The 20,670-nt window shown below is 40.7% G+C and overlaps 1 protein-coding gene across 1 annotated transcript in view; it reads right to left on the reverse strand.

Annotated features, from left to right (window-relative positions):
- The window catches only part of LOC135539477 (spectrin beta chain, non-erythrocytic 1-like), a 94,582-nt gene extending 75,747 nt beyond the window's left edge, over positions 1-18,835 (reverse strand). Inside the window, exons 1-2 of the mRNA XM_064965376.1 lie at positions 18,729-18,835; positions 834-1,049 (exon numbers count right to left, since the gene is read on the reverse strand). Coding sequence (XP_064821448.1) covers positions 834-984 — 151 coding nt within the window. The 5' untranslated portion in view covers positions 985-1,049; positions 18,729-18,835. The remainder of the gene's footprint in view (positions 1-833; positions 1,050-18,728) is intronic.
- Positions 18,836-20,670: the final 1,835 nt, after the last annotated feature.

Raw genomic sequence — 20,670 nt, forward strand, 5'->3', positions numbered from 1 at the left:
TGAAGGGCCTCTAGTAGGTACATGTTCATGCAGCCATTGAAGACACTCTTGACTGCAGCAAGTGGAGTTGGGTGAGAGGCGTATGCTCCACTGGGCAGGAATGCAGGAAAACACAGTCATGTGAGAAGCAGGATGCTCATCGGAATGCCAAGGGCTTTTTTTTCGAGTTCTCAAAACAGCTTGCGGTCTCAGGCCAGCAAGAAGAGAAACCAAGGAACACTTTCTATTTTTGATCATTTTTTCTCTCTTGTCAAAACATTTTGCTCAATTGCAGGGTTTGCTGCTGGTTCTGCACAGGCATTTACCTAATGAAACGCTCTCTGTTCCAGTAAGCCTAGGTGACTTTGCCATGGGGATTTTGTATCTAATCTCTCATTTAAAACAGCTCAATGATAGAAAGTCACAACAATTCTACTATTACCAAATGTCATGTCAATCCACCAACAATAATTGCCCCAAATTATAGTTGTTTATTTTCTCAGTTGAATTTCTCAACACACATTGATCTATATACAAATGAATGATGTGGTCGCCGGGCAGTTTCAAAGAGGTTTCTTCCCTATCTTCCTGTATCTGTCTGCCAACATCTACCTTGAGCGTTTGCTTTGCCTGCCTGGAGTGCCAGGTGGGTGGGGTATGCACTTTTGCCATCATTTTTATTGGTTTCATTGCATCAGGCAAGCACAGCTCCACTATTTTGAATAGTATTTCAACCGAAGGTAAGTGTACATCATCATACAACCATTGTTATTCTATGAGATGAAGTGAATGCAATGCCAACAACAGGGGTTATCCTTCTTGGCACTAACTCCTCTCCTCTCTGCCTCACTCACCTGCCAGGGCCTTGATGCGCGAGCGCTCGAACAGGCGAGCTGAGCTGTTCTCGTTGTCCCACTCATCATCCCAGCGGTTGTTGACCGTGTCGCTGCTGCTGTACTGCTGCGTGATCTCCATGTGCTCATATTCCGCGGCCACTGTCGTCATCTTGACCTTTCACCTTTGACCTTTTCACCGATTATATTTCCTCATCAGTGGCTTCTGATGAAGCCCTGCAAACACAGACAAAGAGAGACATGTTCACATACATGCTACATTCAGTTAGGACAGCAGGGCTGTATTAGGTTTAGGGTGAAGTTGCCCCTAGATGCTGATCTTGGGTCAGTTTAGCATTTTCCCCTTTATAATGGGTTGGGGGAGGGATATCTGATTCTAGTTCTGTGCCTGGGGTACACTTCACTGAGAGGTGGAATTACATATTGTAGATGGCGTTCCAAGTCGTCTTTATGCAGTCATGCTGTGCATCGCAGAAGATTGCTGTATCATATTAATGTGGTTGTGAGATCTGATCATCTGTGCAGCATGACTGCAGAAAAGATGACCTGGAATGCAGCCATTGTATAAGAGCAGAACTATGGGGATATTTTCAATAAGATTTCAGCCCGATGTATCACGCTATACTTTCGATTGGCTGCCTAAACATGGTTCATAGGTAGACAAACCAAGCAATAGTACACAATGTCTATCTCTTGGTTTAATCACATTTTCCAAATATGTCAAGGATTTAAACCCAATTATAGATATGTGAAAAGTGAGAAACTGAATGACAATGGCATTTTGTCATAATAGAAATTACATTCATTATAGGGAAATGGAGACAACAGTGTTTCCCCACTCAAAGTGAATTAGCCAACAATGTTTTGCTGCTGCCTAAGGACAAACTAATCAAGACACACAGTGCCATCTTCTGGTAAAACCCGAGACTCACTTCTACAGATCGTTTTCTATCAAATATACCACAATCATTCAGGGTAGCCCTTTCCTGCAGTCAATGACCAAAAGCACCCTCTTTTGACCTCATGGGTTGAATGTTATTCATATGTTTTGTTCTATTTCAGTCTTCTGTGATGTATATTAAGTTGATGGCAGCATTAGTTTCAAAATTATGATATTCCCATTTGTAAATATAGCTACCCTGAAAGTCCAGAGTGCTTTATTTGAAATAAATGTATTGATACCGGATGGTATCATGTTCAAATTGATCAGAAATACAGTGTAGACATTGTTAATGTTGTAAATGGCTATTGTAGCTGGAAACGACAGCTTTTTTATAGAATATCTACATGGGCGTAGAGGCCCATTATCAGCAACCATCACTCCTGTGTAACAATGGAACGTTGTGTTAGCTACTCCAAGTTTATCATTTTAAAAGGCTAATTGATCATTAGAAAACCATTTTTCAGTTATGTTAGCACAGCTAAAAACTGTTGTTCTGATTAAAGAAGCAATAAAACAGGCCTTCTTTAGACTAGTTGAGTATCTGGGTTAGATTACAGGCTCAAAATGTCCAGAAACAAAACACTTTCTTCTGAAAATTGTCAGTCTATTCTTGTTCTGAGAAATGAAGGCTATTCTATGTGAGATATTGCCAGGAAACTGAAGATCTCATTCAACGCTGTGCACTACTCCAGTCACATAACAGCGCAAACGGTCTATAACCAGAATAGAAAGAGGAATGGGAGGCCACGGTGCACAATTGAGCACAATTGCAAAAATGTTTTCTAATGATCTATTAGTCTTTTAAAATTATAAACTTGGATCAGCTAACACAACATGCCATTTGAACACAGGAGTGATGGTTGCAGATAAATGGGCCTCTGTACGCCTATGTAGATATTCCATTAAAAATGAGCCATTTCCAGCTACAATAATCATTTACAACATTAACAATGTCTACACTGTATTTCTGATCGATTTGATGTTATTTTAATGGACAAATGTGTAAGTCAGCACTACGGCTAGACGGGGTCGTTCATGGAGATAACAACTGAACTACAACCTGAGATTGTGTCTTACATGCAAAACTTGTTTTACGAACACTCGTGTATGTACAGTGCATTCGGAAAGCATTCAGAACCCTTCACTTTTTCCACATTTTGTTACGTTACAGCCTTATTCTAAAATGTATTAAATAATATAATTAATCATCAATCTACAATACCATAATGACAAAGGTTTTTAGAAATGTTTATTAATGTATTAAAAATAAAAAATAAATAAAAATCTTATTCATAAGTATTCAGATGCTTTGCAAACCTGTCATCAAGGCAAAGGATTGCTATTTGAAGAATCTCAAATATAAAATATATTTTGATTTGTTTAACACTTTTTAGGTTACAACATGATTCCATATGCATTATTTCATATGTTTATGTCTTTAATATTATTCTACAATGTAGAAAATAGTAAAAATAAATAAGAAAAACACTTGAATTAGTAGGTGTTCTAAAACTTATGACCAGCTTAATGAGGTAGTCATGACATAGGCACCTGGAATGTGCCTTGTTAAAAGTTAATTTGTGGAATTTCTTTCCTTCTTAATGCGTTTGAGACAATCAGTTGGTTCGTGACAAGGTAGAGGTGGTATACAGAAGATAGCCCTATTTGGTAAAAAAAAGACCAAGTCAATATTATGGCAAGAACAGCTCAAATAAGCAAAGAGAAACGTCAGTCTATCGTTACTTTAAGACATGAAGGTCAGTCAATCAGGAAAATGTCAAGAACTTTGAAAGTTTCTTCAAGTGCAGTTGCAAAAACCATCAAGCACTATGATGAAACTGGCACTCATGAGGACTGTCACAGGAAGGGAAGAGCCAGAGTTCCTCTGCTGCTGAGGATAAGTTAATTAGAGTTAACTGCAGCTCAGATTGCAGCCCAAATAAATGCTTCACAGAGTTAAAGTAACAGACACATCTCAAGATCAACTGTTCAGAGGAGACTGCGTGAATTATGCCTTCATGGTCAAATTGCTACAAAGAAACCACTCCTAAAGGACACCAATAAGAAGAAGAGACTTGCTTGGGCGAAGAAACATGAGCAATGGACATTCGACTGGTGGAAATCTGTCCTATGGTCTGTTGAGTCCAAATGTAAACATTTTGGTTCCAACCGCCATGTCTTTGTGAGATGCAGAGAAGGTGAACGGATGATCTCAGCATGTGTGGTTCCCACCATGAAGCATGGAGGAGGAGGTGTGATGGAGTGGGGGTTCTTTGCTGGTGACACTGTCAGTGTTTTATTTAGAATTCAAGGCACACTTACCCAGCATGACTATCACAGCATTCGGCAGCGATATGACATCCCATCTGGTTTGCACTTAGTGGGACTTTCATTTGTTTTTCAACAGGACAATGACCCAAAACACACCCCAGGATGTGCAAGGGCTATTTGACCAAGGAGAGTGATAGAGTGCTGCATCAGATGACCTGACCTCAACCTAATTCAGATATTTTGGGATGAGTTGGACTGCAGAGTGAAGGAAAGCAGCCAACAAGTGCTCAGCATATGTGGGAACTCCTTCAAGACTGTTGGAAAATCATTCCTCATGAAGCTGGTTGAGAGAATGCCAAGAGTGTGCAAAGCTTTCATCGAGGCAAAGGGTGGCTATTTTAAAGAATCTCAAATATAAAATATATTTTGATTTTTTGAACACTTTTTTTGGTTACTACATGATTCCATGTGTTATTTCATAGTTTTGATATCTTCACTATTATGCTACAATGTAGAAAATAGTAATAATAAAGAAAACCCCTTGAATGAGTAGGTGTATCCAAACTTGTGACTGGTACTGTATATAATACATAAACTAATAATACTCCCAATCAGATGCTTATGAAAATAGGCCTCATACCCTACAATAAATAATAATTAATAAGAATAATAAAGAAAGCGAGACGGAGGGCGTCATCATTGGCGTTGTTATTATCACAGCTCCTACAGTTGATGGAAGCAGCAGTGTACATACAGTACATACTTTATTTCCTTAACCAGAGGCCTCCACAGTAACTACAGCTGCCTTTTACCCATTTCGCCACTTAGCAGACAATTCTAAGTGCATATGATCATCAGCAGAAACTGCAACCAAAGGGCTCTCCACTTCCTGTAAACATTAGTAGTTGTCTATAGATTGCCTCAGCCTTTTCCTCCTCCTCTGATACTTTGTGTATCCCCCTCTATCCCTCCCCTGTCTAGGCATGAGTCCCAAATGGCACCCTTTTTCCTTTTCCCTAGCACCCTATGGGCCCTGCTCAAAGTAGTGCACTATAAAGGGAATAGAGTGTCATTTGTGATGTAGCCGAGGGTGCAGGTTGACATGTATTGCCATGAGTCTTGTCCTGGAGGCGGAACTGAGCGATTTCGGCTAGATATGCTAGCCGCAAAGTCAAAATTAGCTATATTGTAAATATTACAGAAAACTAAAATTCGCTTTTTGGTCTTCATTTAAGGTTAGGGTTAGGCGGTGGCAGTGTGGTTAAGGTAAGGGTTAGGTTTAAAATCAGATTTTATGACTTTGTAGATGTACCAGCTAGTGCTGACACTGCAGAGCTGCCTGCATGACATGAAAAATGCTAACCTGCTCCTAAGACTGCCAAGCCATTACCGACAAAGAGTATTCAACTCAACCAATTTCATTAGCTGGTTACCAACACAGCTAATGTCTATATTTGACTAGTTATCTGAACATACAAATTCTCAAGTTCTCAGTCTTTGTTTGATAAAAAATAATTCAAATAATTTTAAAGATGTAGTCCAGGATCTTAAAAATTTACAAATCCATAGCATATTGTACGAATTGGAATTTGTAACATACCATGCACATTTTTTTAAATGCAGGACGTAACATATCATACGGCATAGATGAGGTAGAACACAATTGTGCAAAATCTTCAGGGACCCGTTTTGGCACATGATCACAACATTCAAAACTACTGGCTGAAATTATGCAAAAGCATTACTTTACGGCAATCATTGATAATACTTCTGCTCAACTGCTCTGTACTGATCGTTTATGTCTTCTTTAATAAAAAATGTCCATCCGTATTATATATATTTTTCACTTTTACCCCTTTTTCTCTCAAATAGGTAGTTACAGTTTTGTCCCATCACTGCAACTACCGTATGGACTCGAGAGTAGCGAAGGTGGAGAGCCATGCGTCCTCTGAAACACGACCCAGCCAAGCCTCACTGCTTCTTGACACACTGCTCGCTTAACCCGGAAGCCAGCAACACCAATGTGTCGGAGGAAACACCGTACAACTGGCGACCGAAAGTCAGCTTGCAGGAACCCAGCCCGCCACAAGGAGTCACTGGAGCGCGACGGGACAAGGACATCCTGGCCGGCCAAACCCTCCCATAACCAGGACGACGCTGGGCCAATTGTGCACCGGCTCATGGGTCTCCCGGTCATGGCCGGCTGTGACACAGCCTGGGATCGAACCCGAGTCTGTAGTGCGCCACTCGGGAGGCACCCATCCATATTCTAAATACAAAATAAATGTTCTGTTTTGATGGAATGATTCAAGTGGGGATACATTTTAATCATCATAAGAAGTCCTAGGATTCAGAAAAAAAGTTTATTAGCAATTATGCATTAGTGATCTTAACATTTACTGGATGTAAGAGGAGATATCAGCCCTCGAGGAAATGGAGGAGGAGATATGGGAATGGCCTTCGTGTTAATGTCCTGAAAGGAAAGCAGAGCTAATAAGGGTCCTCTGGGGCTAGAACAACTCTAATGGAACAGGTAACATGAGCCCTCCAAACACTCCCTAACCCTGTGGAAAAATCCCATGAAGATGTAAAAACAGACTTCCGTCAAACCTAAAATATGGCAAATATCAAATGCAGAAGTGATGCATTGTTCATATTGAGATACAGGTATACTTTTTGCTGGGTGAGTTTAGGTCAAAGGTCAGTCATCAGGTCAGACTGTAAGGGGTCAGGTAGTAGATACAGGTTCATCTATTCATTCTTTGTAAGAAATACCTTAAGAATTTGAATTATGTTGTTAAAATGATGTTCTTGTGCCAAATACTTACTGGGTTTCTTAAATTCCTTCGTGTGTACTGATTTTTCCTGCAAGTCGACATGTACTCCCTGCCTGCAATATAGCGTAAATTTCACTATAGACCTTTCCATCTACTAATTTCAGAGAGGAATAACATGAAACTACCCACTCTGCAAAAACTGGTTGAACCAATGTTTCCATGTTGTTTAAAAAAAGAGTCAATGTGATACCATTGAATCAACATGGAAAACTGATTGGATTTGCAAAAAGTCATCAACGTAAGGGAATTTAGTCTTTCAGTCAACTTTAAATCCAATGACATGGTGACACGTTTTGTTGATTTCACATTGAATTCACATGAGTTGACAACTCAACCAAATGTAAATCAAAAAGAGATGTTGAACTGACATCTGTGCCCAGTGGGTAGCCATCCTCTCTCGAAGAAGAAGAAACACTACAAAGCCCTACCATACCACCACTAGGTGTCCTCCTCTTCCAAAGGCTCTCACAACTGCTAGAATTATCAAGTCAGGCTCAGTACCCCCTTCCCTCTATTTCTCTCCTCCCACACACCACGCCTTTGGAACTCCCTTCCCGACAATCTCAGGGCTGCTCAAACCTATGGGATATTTAAAGCAGGCCTTTTAGACTCATCTCTATTGGCTGGCATTTCTGTTCGATATATTATCATTTTTCATCCCACAGCCCTTTCATTCGGAGTAGGGTGAAGTTGTCCCGAGGCTCTGATAATTTGCCAGGCGGGTTAGGATTGGGTAAAGGAAACTAATCCTAGCCTGTACCTAGGGGAAACTTCACCCCACAGCCCTTTCATCACACTAAATCTAGGGTTTGTTCAGGATAGGTGAGTAATATCATCTCTACACATCACATTTCTATGAGCAACAGTTTGAACATTTCACCTTCTTGAATACACCCCAGGTTAAGAATTATGGCAAAGCAGTCCAGTTCAGCGGTTAAGAATGTTGGTCCAGTAACCGAAAGGTCGCTAGTTTAATCCCCAAGCTGACTAAGGGAATTATCTGTCAATGTGCCATTTAGTAAGTTGCTCTGGATAAGTTGCTCTGGTTAAGAGTATCTGCTCAATGACTCAACTATAAATGTAATGATATTTCACTCGCAGACACAATTTCACCCACTAGGGAACTGAGATCTACATTGATCTGAGATGGTGCAATCATAGAATATCAACCAGCATTTTCTCTCTTCAAATGGCAACATTTTAACCATTTATTTTTACAGAAAGTCATGTTTCCTTCACAGAATGAGAGCAGGCTACAAGAGATACATTCCAGTTACAAGGCACCTCCATTGATGGAATACATGTTATTTACATACATTCAAAAAAAAACTGAGGCTATGGGGTATATTCAGAATCTGAATGTCCCACCTGCCTCCTCCCCCAAGAAAAAGTATCATGATATTGACACCCTATTCAGATGGTATGAAAATCCAGTAAATGGAGATGTGGGTTTCTCCAATGATATGTCATGTTTCACATGGTATGTATTGTGGATGTCCATCATCCATTTCGTATGGTATGTTATGAATAACAATTCATATGATATGTTATGAATGGCAATTTGTCCAATATGTTACGAATTAGCTAAAGTTATGATATGTTTACGAATTCCAATTTGTTGTGGATAACGTTAGCTAGGTGGCTAACATTAACTAGGCTAGGGGTTAGGGGTTAAGGTTAGGGTTAGGGTTAATCCTTATGAGTCTAAACTGGGGGATGGTGGGGGGGATTCTACTAAGATAACATATGGAAAGAATTTTTTAAGATGGTCATACCAAGGATCATTTAACTATTTGATTTTGAATGTTAGGTATTTCTGATGAAACATTTAATTTGGCCTTACTGCTATTAGCCCATAGATATGCATTGAATGGCAGATTCAGACATGGAAAAACAGATATATTAGAGTGTAGCCCAAACTGTTTGGACGCTACAGACGTTTTCATGAGAAAACCGATTTTCGGGATGTCTCCTGGTCTGACAATCACCACTGTAGCTTGGCCACCTTCCACCGCAGATGCAGAAAGGCACTATTGGATTGAGACGCAGCCCATGCAAAAAACCGGATATCTCTACCTTAAAACAGAAGGATTTTGATGGGGATTTATTTCATCATGCTAATTAGATTTCCCACGGGGGCATGGACATCGACTGTAGGGGGTTAAAGGGTTTTAAGTTTAGTGTTAGGGTAATTTAACAAGCTAAGTCGTTGCAAAGTAGCTAAAAAGTAGTAAGTAGTTGCAAAGTTGCTAATTAGCTAAAAGTTGTCCTTGGTTAGATTTCAACGCGCAACCTTTATGTTGCTAGACGTTCACGTTATATTACGCCCAGTCATCCATCGCAACCAACCACCCTACATTTGGTTTTGCCTTAAGTAACCTTCTGTCTTATGTAACCATACCAAACTAAATCGAGTGTCACAGATTTACATTTACTATACTACATCTAGTCTATGAGACTAGGCTGCTTCCACCCCCTCACTCTGAGCAATAACAGAAATTGCAACAGCTTGGATACTAGCTTGGCAAATCACCATGGAGCGCTATATACCCAGAAACCTTTGTGCTATCTAACAGTTGGCTGTTGTGTGGACCCGTTCACTCTGAAGCTATCATTTTACCATCTATTCTCCACAATGTCCGTCATGTAAAGCTGTATGGACAAGAGGGGAATGATGGACATACTATCCTGATATAGCAACCGTCTGGCATAATTTGTTTGTCATTTTCATGCATTCTACATCAGCTCACCATGACAGTGCTGTGTGTTTCTAAACTAGGGCTAAGCCAAGGGTATGCATGTTTAAAATCTACATGTCAATCACACAATGATGATTTCCTTTGCAAGCAGGACATTCTAGAGCATAAAATATGGACACTTTCTCCCTTTTTCAATGTATAAAGCCATACAATCCTTCTTACATCACACATCCCCTTCCCAAACACACACGCAACAAAATCTGATTTTGTATCTCCACACACCCACACAGATGCTGCTCTACACCTCGCATCGCATACTGGTGCTACGGATACGGATTGCATATATTGTTAAGCCCCCCCTTCACTACCTCTGTTTAAAGCGACAGGAGAGACATCATGCCACTCAAGTCTTTGTGCATTCAAACATGTATGCTATCCAAGGCATGTAGTTTTGCAGCTGACCATATTACTGTATGACTGGCTTTTTGTAACGCATCACTAGCATACCAGGCAATCGTATTTTGGGAGGGTCTCCTACTAACTGGACACACATGCATGGAATGTGTGTTAGCGCAAGTGCTTGCTACAGCTGTGCTACAGCTTTTTAGCATGACACACATAGAACAAGGCCCTTACAGAAGGCACTCATTTATATTCTACTGCGTATGTGCTGAAAGAGATACAATTGCTCAGAGTCGGATTTGAAACTAGATAGTTTCTAAATTGTGTAGAATTGTGCAAAAACAAGGCAAATTATGTGAATTCCAGATGATAATATTGGGCTTTGGTTGAAGGGAGGCTTGGGGATTCCCCATAATACAGGGACTCACTCAGCCCTGAATCCTCATTTACTTTGACATCCGCCTGCGTAACTCAATTGTTTGAGTGCAAATCTTCTATTGACATTAATGTTTGAAAGCATGTGCATCACATGCTAAGATTATGAAGGAAGAGATCCAAGCCTTCCAATCAGATCTTTGTTACCTGCCTCCCTCAGCCCCATTAGCTGACCGTATCTCCTCCAACATTATTATATTTACAGTCGATGCCATACTATGCTAATCCCTTTCTCAAGTGAGTTTGTTGACGTATACCATGTCCAGAAAACACACATTCAAAAAAAAATACATTTTTTTTAAATTTTCATATGAGCTACATGAATGTTACGATCCATTCTTAAAAGGGTGATCTTTTTTTAAATAAATTGTACTTGTCTGCAGTTTCTACTGACATGCATCCTTAAATAATAAACCAACATTAATCTGAGAAAATTGATCTGAGAAATGTCTTGCTACAACAGCTGCAAGATGTTCAGTTTTCAGTTTCAAATGTGCTAATGGCTATCCAGTATACTGTTGGTAAAAGCACACATCCAAAGCTCTTATTATTATGTAATGTTCAGCTATTTGCAAGATGAATGACAAAGCCAGTGGGATAACAAAGAGTATGGACAACAGTTGTGCAGGGTTGAGAACCAAACCTATTTTTTGAATGGAGAAATACCTTTGTGCATCACCATTTTACAGTAACTAAACAATATATTTGAAAATGTGTTCTGGGTCCCAACTGGGGTATAGGCTAGGTCTCTTCTGACAAGTGAGATTCTATGTAGTCATTTCACCAATTGATAGTCATATATACAAGGAAAGGATTAGGACACAGTCTATACCAGGGGTGGGCACACTTTTTGGCTCGAGGGCCACATCGGGACAAAAATTAATAAACGGTGGGCCACACAGATTTTCTGGGGGAAAGATTTGTTTGCTAAAATCAATTTGCAGCCCAGAAAAAGGGCAGTTATTTGAAAATATATAGGTCCATTATCATTTCTACATACTTCCTATCTAGTTTTAAATATTCAAGTGTGGCCTGGAGTCCCAAAACAATAATTTCCCCATCTCCAAAAAAACTCACTCAAACCTCCCATGGGCCTGATTGAATGGGCATGCAGACCGGATCTGGCCTGTGGGCCATATTAGCCCACCCCTGATCTATACGCATCTCCAGAGTCTAAAACTATCCTCTGCTGCTTGCCTCTCAGCACGGATCAGAAAGAACTGGCAAGATGCAAGCATATGATCTAATACGATTGAGCCAGATTGCCTTCACCTGTCCTTTTTTGGATTGGTACAGATAAAGTAGAGGAGAAGAGGTGTGGAGGCCACTGTAGACTATTGAGATGCAAGTATCTTACTGTGATCGAATCAGACAAACCAGCCTCTGACAGCCAGTAATGAGTACTCTGTCTTTTCTTATGCATCAATGTCATGCTCTTAAAATGTCACACATGCCAGACAATTATGACTTCATTTCCTGAAGACAAAAACCTCTGGAAAATGTTAGCTGTTTTTTCTCCATTGGTCCTAGACGCTATGATACGGATGTGTCTTTCTTCACATGCAGACGAGCCCCAAAGTGAGAATACAGATGTAGTTGTTGCCTAAAGTAGCAAGCATTTGACTTAAATGTCCCCAACCTAACTGTCTTCAATCAAGTGAATGAACCTGTTCTTCTGGCCCATGTACAGTGCATTCGTAAAGTATTCAGACCCCTTCACTTTTCTCACATTTTTGTCACAGACTTATTCTAAAATTGATTTTTTTTTAAATCCTCATCAATATACTCACAATACCCCATAATAACAAAGCGAAAACACGTTTTTAGAAATACTTTATTTACGTAAATATTCAGACCATTTGCTATGAGACTCGCAATTTAGCTCAGGTGAATCCCGTTTCCATTGATCATCTTTGAGATGTTTCTACAACTTGATTGGAGTCCACCTGTGGTAAATTTAATTGATTGGACATGATTTGGAAAGGCACACACCTGTCTATATAAGGTCCCACAGTTGACTGTGCATGTCAGAGCAAAAACCAAGCCATGAGGTTGAAGGAATTGTCAGTAGAGCTCTGAGACAGGATTGTTTTGACGCACAGATCTGGGGAAGGGTACCAAAAAATGTCTGCAGCATTTAAGGTCCCCAAGAAATACAGTGGCCTCCATCATTCTTAAATGGAAGAAGATTGGAACCACCAAGACTCTTCCTAGAGCTGGCCACCCGGCCAAACTGAGCAATTGGGGGCGAAGAGCCTTGGTCAGGGAGGTGACCAAGAACCTGATGGTCACTCTGATAGAGTTCCTCTGTGGAGATGGGAGAAACTTCCAGAAGAACAACCATCTGTGCATCATTCCACCAATCAGGCCTTTATGGTAGAGTGGCCAGATGGAAGCCACTCCTCAGTAAAAGGCACATGACAGCCTGCTTGGAGTTTGCCAAAAGGCACCTAAAGGACTCTAAGACCACGAGAAACAAGATTCTAGTCTGATGAAACCAAGATTGAACTCTTTGGCCTGAATGTCTTGCATCACGTCTGGAGGAAACCAGACACCACCTGGCCAATAACATCTCTACGGTAAAGCATGGTGGTGGCAGCATCATGCTGTGGGGGATGTTTTTCAGCGGCAGGGACTGGGAGACATGTCCAGATCGAGGGAAAGATGAACGGATCAAAGTATAGAGAGATCCTTGATGAAAACCTGTTTTTGCTTTGTCATTATGGGGTATTTTGTGTAGATTGATGACTGAGAAAACGATTGAATCCATTTTAGATTAAGGCTATAACGTAACAAAATGTGTGAAAAGAAAGGTGTCTGAATACTTTCCGAATACACTGTATCTCAGTAACAAAACAGATACAAGAATAATGGGTTCTGCTTTATTTTACTGTTGACTTGTTATTTATATTTGCATAAAAACGACCTGCTAAAATGGTAATTATCTAAAAATGGCCTAATTATTACTTTTCAGTTTCTGTGATGTAAATACTATCTGAAATACAAATTATTTTTGATTGATTGATTTTTGCAATGAGATGTATCTGCGTGCAGTTCGAAGGAAGTTGCTAACTAGCATTTCCTCAATTGCTAACTAGCATTAGCACAATGACTGGAAAAGTCTACAGGAAAAGCTAGCAAACTATCACTCACTTCTTTCATACTGGACGCAGATACCTAAAAACAGTATCCACGAGTTGATCTCACTCTGGGGAAGTAGATAAAATCATCTGTGTGTGAACTATTTCTTTAACAAGATAGATTGGGGGTAAAGCCTTGCGACAGACTAGCATCCTGTCCAGCAGGTGTACCTGTACATCAAGCTGCCTCACGCAGTAGAAACAGGAGGAAGGCTCCTGCCCCTATGGGCCGTTCTGGCTCAGACAAGGCTTACTCACTTACTAAGATGGGAGGTGAGGATACTGTGCATTTCATTTAACCTTTTGTGTGTCTTCCTCCAAATATTCTTGTTTGCATGTCTTCGTGGAAACAACGAATTAAGCATCTATCCGTTAGAACTTCAACCTCATTTAAAGTTCTGACCTACGTAAGAAAAAATCTTTCCGTTGTCCGTCAACCCCCATAGAAAAACAGTATGCTAAATATGTATTTGGAGGATAGAACATTTCTGTCTGAACGCGGCCCATGACAGCTTTATGCAACAGGTGGAATTAAACGTCTAACTAAGTTCTATAAATGACTACCTGTTTGGCTTAGTCAAAACTGTAGGGAATCAAGAATTATCTATTCACACATGAATCATACGCTAAATGTGGCTGGTATTGAAATTGCTTGAGAGAGTATAGGGAGCCAAGATGGATGCTGCCCTTCAGCTGTGTAGTGACAACAAGCCACATGACATGGAAACTGCACCAGTGGAACCAGGTTATGATTTCCTGCTTTCGTGGCACAGAGACGTGGGAAATGGGGGAACACAAGTGATAGGAGGTTCATGACCTGGGAAATGCATCCTCTTAGAATTACCTCATCTTTTCCAGAGACTCTTCAACAACTTCCCCCTCCAGCCAAGAATGATAGACCATGGATAGCGCTGGTCCAGGGCGTTAGTGCTTTTAGAACATGCACGAATGCCGTTGAACAAGAGATAGACCACGACAAACAAAGGACGGCATAATGTCATTACAGCCGTGGCACAAATTAAAGCACAAAAAAGGACACTTATCCCTTTCCAAGAGACTAGCCCAGTTGCAAATCTACATTTTGAATGACATGACAATCCATTGCAAATGAGCTAAAGTTGAACAAGAGTTAGACACATCATTCACTATTTGGTTCTAGATGAGCACTGCTACCAAATGAGATTGATTGATTATATTATTTCATTATGTATATGACTCATACAGCCAACATTCAAGACAACTTCTTACTGCAGGGTCAGTCAGAGGAGTGAAGTCTCGGTGTCCCCAGCTGTGCACCCTTGGGCAGGACACTCCATCAGAATTCCTTTGGTTCTCTTGGTTCTAAGCCAGCTGTGTAAATGGCTAATGTGTCGAAACAGTAAGTGATCTGAATAAAATACAACTCGGAGCCCGTATCAGCAATGCAAGGAAAGCTTGTCGCTGTGTAACTCATCCTTACCAAAAACAATACGTATTACTAATGCTTTCAAGGTGCTATAGGCCCCAATTGAGGTTAGGAAGGACAAAACATCAACCCAACACAGTCTTTGCTGTGCTTCTACCTCACAGGACAGATATTGAGTTAGGGCACTTAGGGGCAAATCATGGAAACAAATGTGTATCAAGTATCCAGGGGAGAATTGGGAAAGAGTAAAACTATTTGGGGCTACTGCTGCCGCGCATGGTTCTCGCCCACTCCCAAGGGGTCTGTCATTTCCGCTACTTTTGTTCGGGCTTAGATAACAGAGAGTACAGTATGCTATCAACTATTTGCCTTCAGTTATGCCCCAGTCCAAACATTGGCGTATGTTTTGTTCTATTTTCCTTAATCTACTCAGTGTTGTTTCCTAAATACTCATAGTATCACCTTATGGATGAAAAGAACTGAATAACACAATGAAAATGACTAAACTATTACTACTAATTTCAAGAAATTCCATCCTTTTAAATGGCCTGGTATTTTAGACACAAAAACGGCACTGGGGAGGCTACAAGACAAATGGCTCAGTCTCTAGGTATTCTCAGTCTTTGAAATAAGAGCGTCAATTCCTATCAGCCTAACAGACACAGCTGTGGAAACATGCTTGCCATGGCTGAGATGTTTGACAGTCCTACTGAGGGGGAGGTGGCCCAAGCACGTCCAGTTGGCTGACCACTCCCAAAACAATGTATACACCATCACCCAACCATTTATTTTTTTACTTTTACATTTTAGTCAACGCTTGTATCCAGAGCGACTTACAGGAGCAATTACAATTAAGTGCCTTGCTCAAGGGCACTTCGGACGATTTTTGACCGGCTCAGATATTCAAACCAGCGACCTTTAAGTTACTGGCCCAACGCTCTTTACTGCTAGGCTACCAGCCGCACGCACACGCACAACCACACGCACCCACACACACACACACAGTGGCCCTCACCTGTCACCCCTGTGGTGGCAGCTGTCCCCCAGCCCCCCCCCCCTCCCTCCCTCCGCTCCCCCATTCCCCTCCTTTTTTACTGACCATCGCCTGCCCTGATAGAAAACAGGATACCACCCTCTCCACCACCTGTTTCACTATAACACATGCTGTTGTGTCCATTTCGAATAACAGCCCCAAACACACCAGGTATCAGTTTATGTCATGACATTCATTGTCTTCTTAATAATTGATTCTTAAGATGCCTTTAAGACAGGACTATCTATTTCGAACAAGTAGAAGATTTTAAAAGCAGTTTGTAGTTCAAAAGGGCCAGTGGGTAAAATGGCCGTTTGCTTCCAGTGGAGGGGACATGCAGTTTGAGCATGACTGTTTTATCAGTCATTTGACTGGATGAGCATATAATGTAAAGGAGAGTTTGGGGAAAATGGAGCCTGAAGGTCAATTCAAGACAGAACTCTGAAAATAATCTCTCCTTAACACAACTGATGTATTTATTGTGAAACCATCAGGGCACATATAAATAATTGTTCCACTGCTCCCTGAACAAATGATACTCATTGAAAGGGATGCCTTGGTTTTATGCACCTGCTACACAGTGAACTCAATTGACATGAGAGGCTAATGCAACAACATTGGTGTAGCTGCACGGACACTCAAACTGAGAAAAACAAAAGACAAAAAGAACTGTGTCTGCTGGTAGGAACATGAGTGATTAAAGGCCTTTACACCATCTTCACCCCTATTATATGTTCAGTGAGACACAAACGTTCCACATGTGACTGCACACTGTATGTGTACAAGGCTAAGTTGGAAACTCATTCAAATGTTGGTCCAATTTTAAACAAACAACAAGTTTTAGAGCTTATAAAGATGCTTTAATGCGTCTTGTGTTTGTGTATGTGTGTGTATGTGCTTGCATTCGTCCATGTGTGTGATATTAGACAGATGGATAGGTTGTGTGTGTGCATGCGTGCTTGTGTCTTTCTGCATTCACAAACTGTGAAGTGTTTTCCCATTGCAAAGGGACCCCGCCCTTTCAGACAAGGCTGAGTGGGGAAGGCAGACACTAGGTCTGCATACAGCAAATGGTCTTAAGAAAAGAGCCTGCTCCATCAAGCAAAACCTAATAGGAAAATGCACTACCCGAGTGCCACACTTAATTGCCACTATGCCATGCAAAGCCTGATGAAACACACTTCCGGAGAACCATTAAAACCCCAAATAACTTGAACCAAACATTTCACTCAAGTCATGTTGTTTAGAAAAAGTACTGATTCAGTAATATGAAGTCCCATAGAATAACCACAGTGTAAGGTCTTATTACAAATCCTTTATATCCTATGCCACCTTTAACAGTGCATGTTTTCCTTTGTTTTTCACAGTGGATATTTGACAACTTAATTTCCCACTGTGACTGACAATCAGGTAAGCACAGTGTGGCCATGCTAACATGCCACCACTGGAACTAGGAAGTTATTGACTTCTTTCATTGCTATATGGAGTGGAGTGGTTGCTTGAAAAATAGATGCTTGCAGTAGCCTAGGCCTATAGCTTCACTACTATAGAACCCGAGTTTTTTGCTCAGTAAAATCCCTTTGTATAACCTACTCTTCTCCCTCATTGCTCGCATTTTAAATGTTGTTTGAGTCCTTCTCTGACTGGGACACTGAGGACTCGACTCGACCAGGTCGCATTAGTGCTGCAACGTTGGGCTGTTTTTATGCTGAAGAGTCCTCTGCATCACGACAAGAAGGCCGCATGTAGCATCAACCGCAAATATTTACAGTCCACCAAATAAAAATTGTCTTGGAGACACAAACGACAGGTTGACGAGATACATGTAAAGTATTTGATCATTAGCACATACTAAAGAAAACCATGAAGGTGACGCTTCATGTCTCGCTTCAAGTTATGTTTTGAGGAGGAGCCGACCACTTACGTTTTGATAGTTACTGTATCATCATCGCATCATGCAATTAAATATTGTAGCTGCCAACCTAATATTAGCCTTCTGCGGCCATTTCAACAACCGATACACTTCACCTAAAATGAGTAATATTGTCTATATCAATAACTCAAAATCATCAATCAACAATTACGCACCACGTAAACCAAGGACCATAAAATGGGGGGATTTTTTGTTATTGTGTACAACCTAACTCAAACATAATGTTAATGCCACAGTTAGCCTGTCTTTCGAACTGTACAGAATAAACAAACGTGCTAAATCATTGCCCTCGCAGCATCACCCTGGGCTACCTTCCGCGCAGCGCCACAGATCCGCACGACCACGCCTGTTTGCATCCATTCTACTCTACCGTTATTCCACCCATAATGGAAGTCACAGAACACCATGGAAATCGATATCAGACACTATACAAATGAAATATAATCCAAATTGCGCATAATGTATAAAATATGCCTTTAAATAAAGGTATTTCTGAAATGAACAGTAGGCCTACAACATCAACATGTCTAATGGTGTTAATTGCGCAGGCCTATGAAAAAAAAAAACAAAGACCGACAAAACATAGTTTAAATCGTATGCCTATATACGTGAGTCACGATTTCATATTTGCTTGATTTCAAATTTTTCCATCATCTCCCAGTAAGTTTAGGTAACCTATTTGCTTTGTAGCCAATCTGTGTAACGGAAACTGTCTAACCTCGGCAAAAATTACAACACAACTGGCAATGTGATGAGATAAACTCGTCTGTTTGAAATAGCACATTTATTTGACTTACCAATCAAATAATAAGGAACGAACTTCACCTCCTTGAGAGTCCGCAACGGGCAAACGAGAGGCTGGGCAACAAGAGCTGGGAGTGACTGGGAGAATCCGCACTGCCGCCCCCAAATCCAGCAAAAACTGTACTGCTGCACTGAATTTCGAAGGGGCGGGGATTATAGAGAGCGAAGTAAACCTATCGCCGAGGACTGGCCTACACCATTAAAAAATAAGCTATATTTGATATCGATTATGTTAAAAAAAAATATATATATATTGCATAGTTTAGCCTACATCAACATATATGTCCTTTATTTAGGAAATGTTCCTTCTGTACACTAAATGTGTGTCACTTTGTGGCTTTAAGATATGTCATTTCCAGTTTTAATGTAAGACTGCAGGCCCTAAAGACACTGAGGCTATCGAAGATAATTACATCTGTGAGTCATATCAACAGTACAACACATTTTCTACACCTCAATTGTAGATGTGAAAAGTTAACTTGTAATATTCTCTTTCATTCATTGCTTGTAGAAGGACAGGGTGTGTCATGATTCTGACTGGCCCTCATCTTGTTCATCCATTGTGCACGGTATCAATAATGCATTGCAGTCATACACAGGACGTCATAATGGATCTTCAGAAGGACCTCTGATCTACAGTGCCTTCAGAAAGCATTCATATCCCTTGACTTATTCCCAATGTTGTTGTGTTACAGCTTGAATTCAAAATGGATTCAATATTTTTTTTCTCACCCATCAATACACAATATCCCATAATCACAAAGTGAAAACATGTTTTTAGAAATTTTTGCAAATTTATTGAAGATGAAATACAGAAATATCTCATATATAGGTGACGATTACAGCTAAGCGTTGCACACACGGATTGCAAAATATTTGCCCAATATTCTATTTAAAATGATTCAAGCTCTGTCAAGTGTATTGTTGTTCATTGCAAGACAGCCATTTTCAAGTCTTGACATAGATTTTCAAGTCAAAACTATAACACATTGTCATCTTGGTAAGCAACTCCAGTCAAGCTTTGGCCTTGTGTTTTAGGTTAGTGTCCTGCTGAACAATGATTTCATCTTCCAGTGTCTTCATTATTATTTATGTCAGTTAAGAACAAATTCTTATTTACAATGACTGTCTAGGAACAGTGGGTTAACTGCCTTGTTCAAGGGCAGAATGACAGATTTTTACCTTGTCAGCTCAGGGATTTGATCGACACTAACCACTAGGCTACCTCAGTCTGTTGGAAAAGAAATTGAACCAAGTTTTCCTCTAGGATTTTGCCTCTGCAAAATTTGAATGACATTTTTTTAAATGCGAAAAATCAAATCACATTTTATTAGTCACATGTGCCAAATACAACAGGTGTTCACCTTACAGTGAAACGCTTACTTACAAGCCCCTAACCAACAATGCAGTTAATAAAAATATGGATAAGAAATAAAAGTATCAAGTAAAGAGCAGAAGTTGTCTGGGTAACCATTTGATGAGGTATTTAGGAGTCTTATGGCTTGGGGGTAGAAGTAGTTTAGAAGCCTCTTGGACCTAGACTTGGCACTCCGGTACCGCTTGCCGTGCGGTAGCAGAGAGAACAGTCTATGACTAGGGTGGCTGGAGTCTCGGACAATTCTTAGGGCCTTACTCTGACACCGCCTGGTATAGAGGGGCTGGATGGTAGGAAGCTTGGCTCCAATGATGTACTGAGCCATTCGCACTACCCTCTGTAGTGCCTTGCAGTCGGAGCCTGAGCAGTTGCCATACCAGGCAGTGATGTAACCAGTCAGCATGCTCTTGATTAGTCATCTCCTTTGTCTTGATCAGGTGGAGGGAGAGGTTGTTTTCCTGGAACCACATGGCCAGGTCTCTGACCTCCTCCCCATAGGCTGTCTCATCATTGTCGTTGATCAGGCCTACCACTGTTGTGTTGTCTGCTAACTTAATGAT

The sequence above is a fragment of the Oncorhynchus masou genome, chromosome 5 (assembly GCF_036934945.1).
Source record: "Oncorhynchus masou masou isolate Uvic2021 chromosome 5, UVic_Omas_1.1, whole genome shotgun sequence".
NCBI lineage: Eukaryota > Metazoa > Chordata > Actinopteri > Salmoniformes > Salmonidae > Oncorhynchus > Oncorhynchus masou.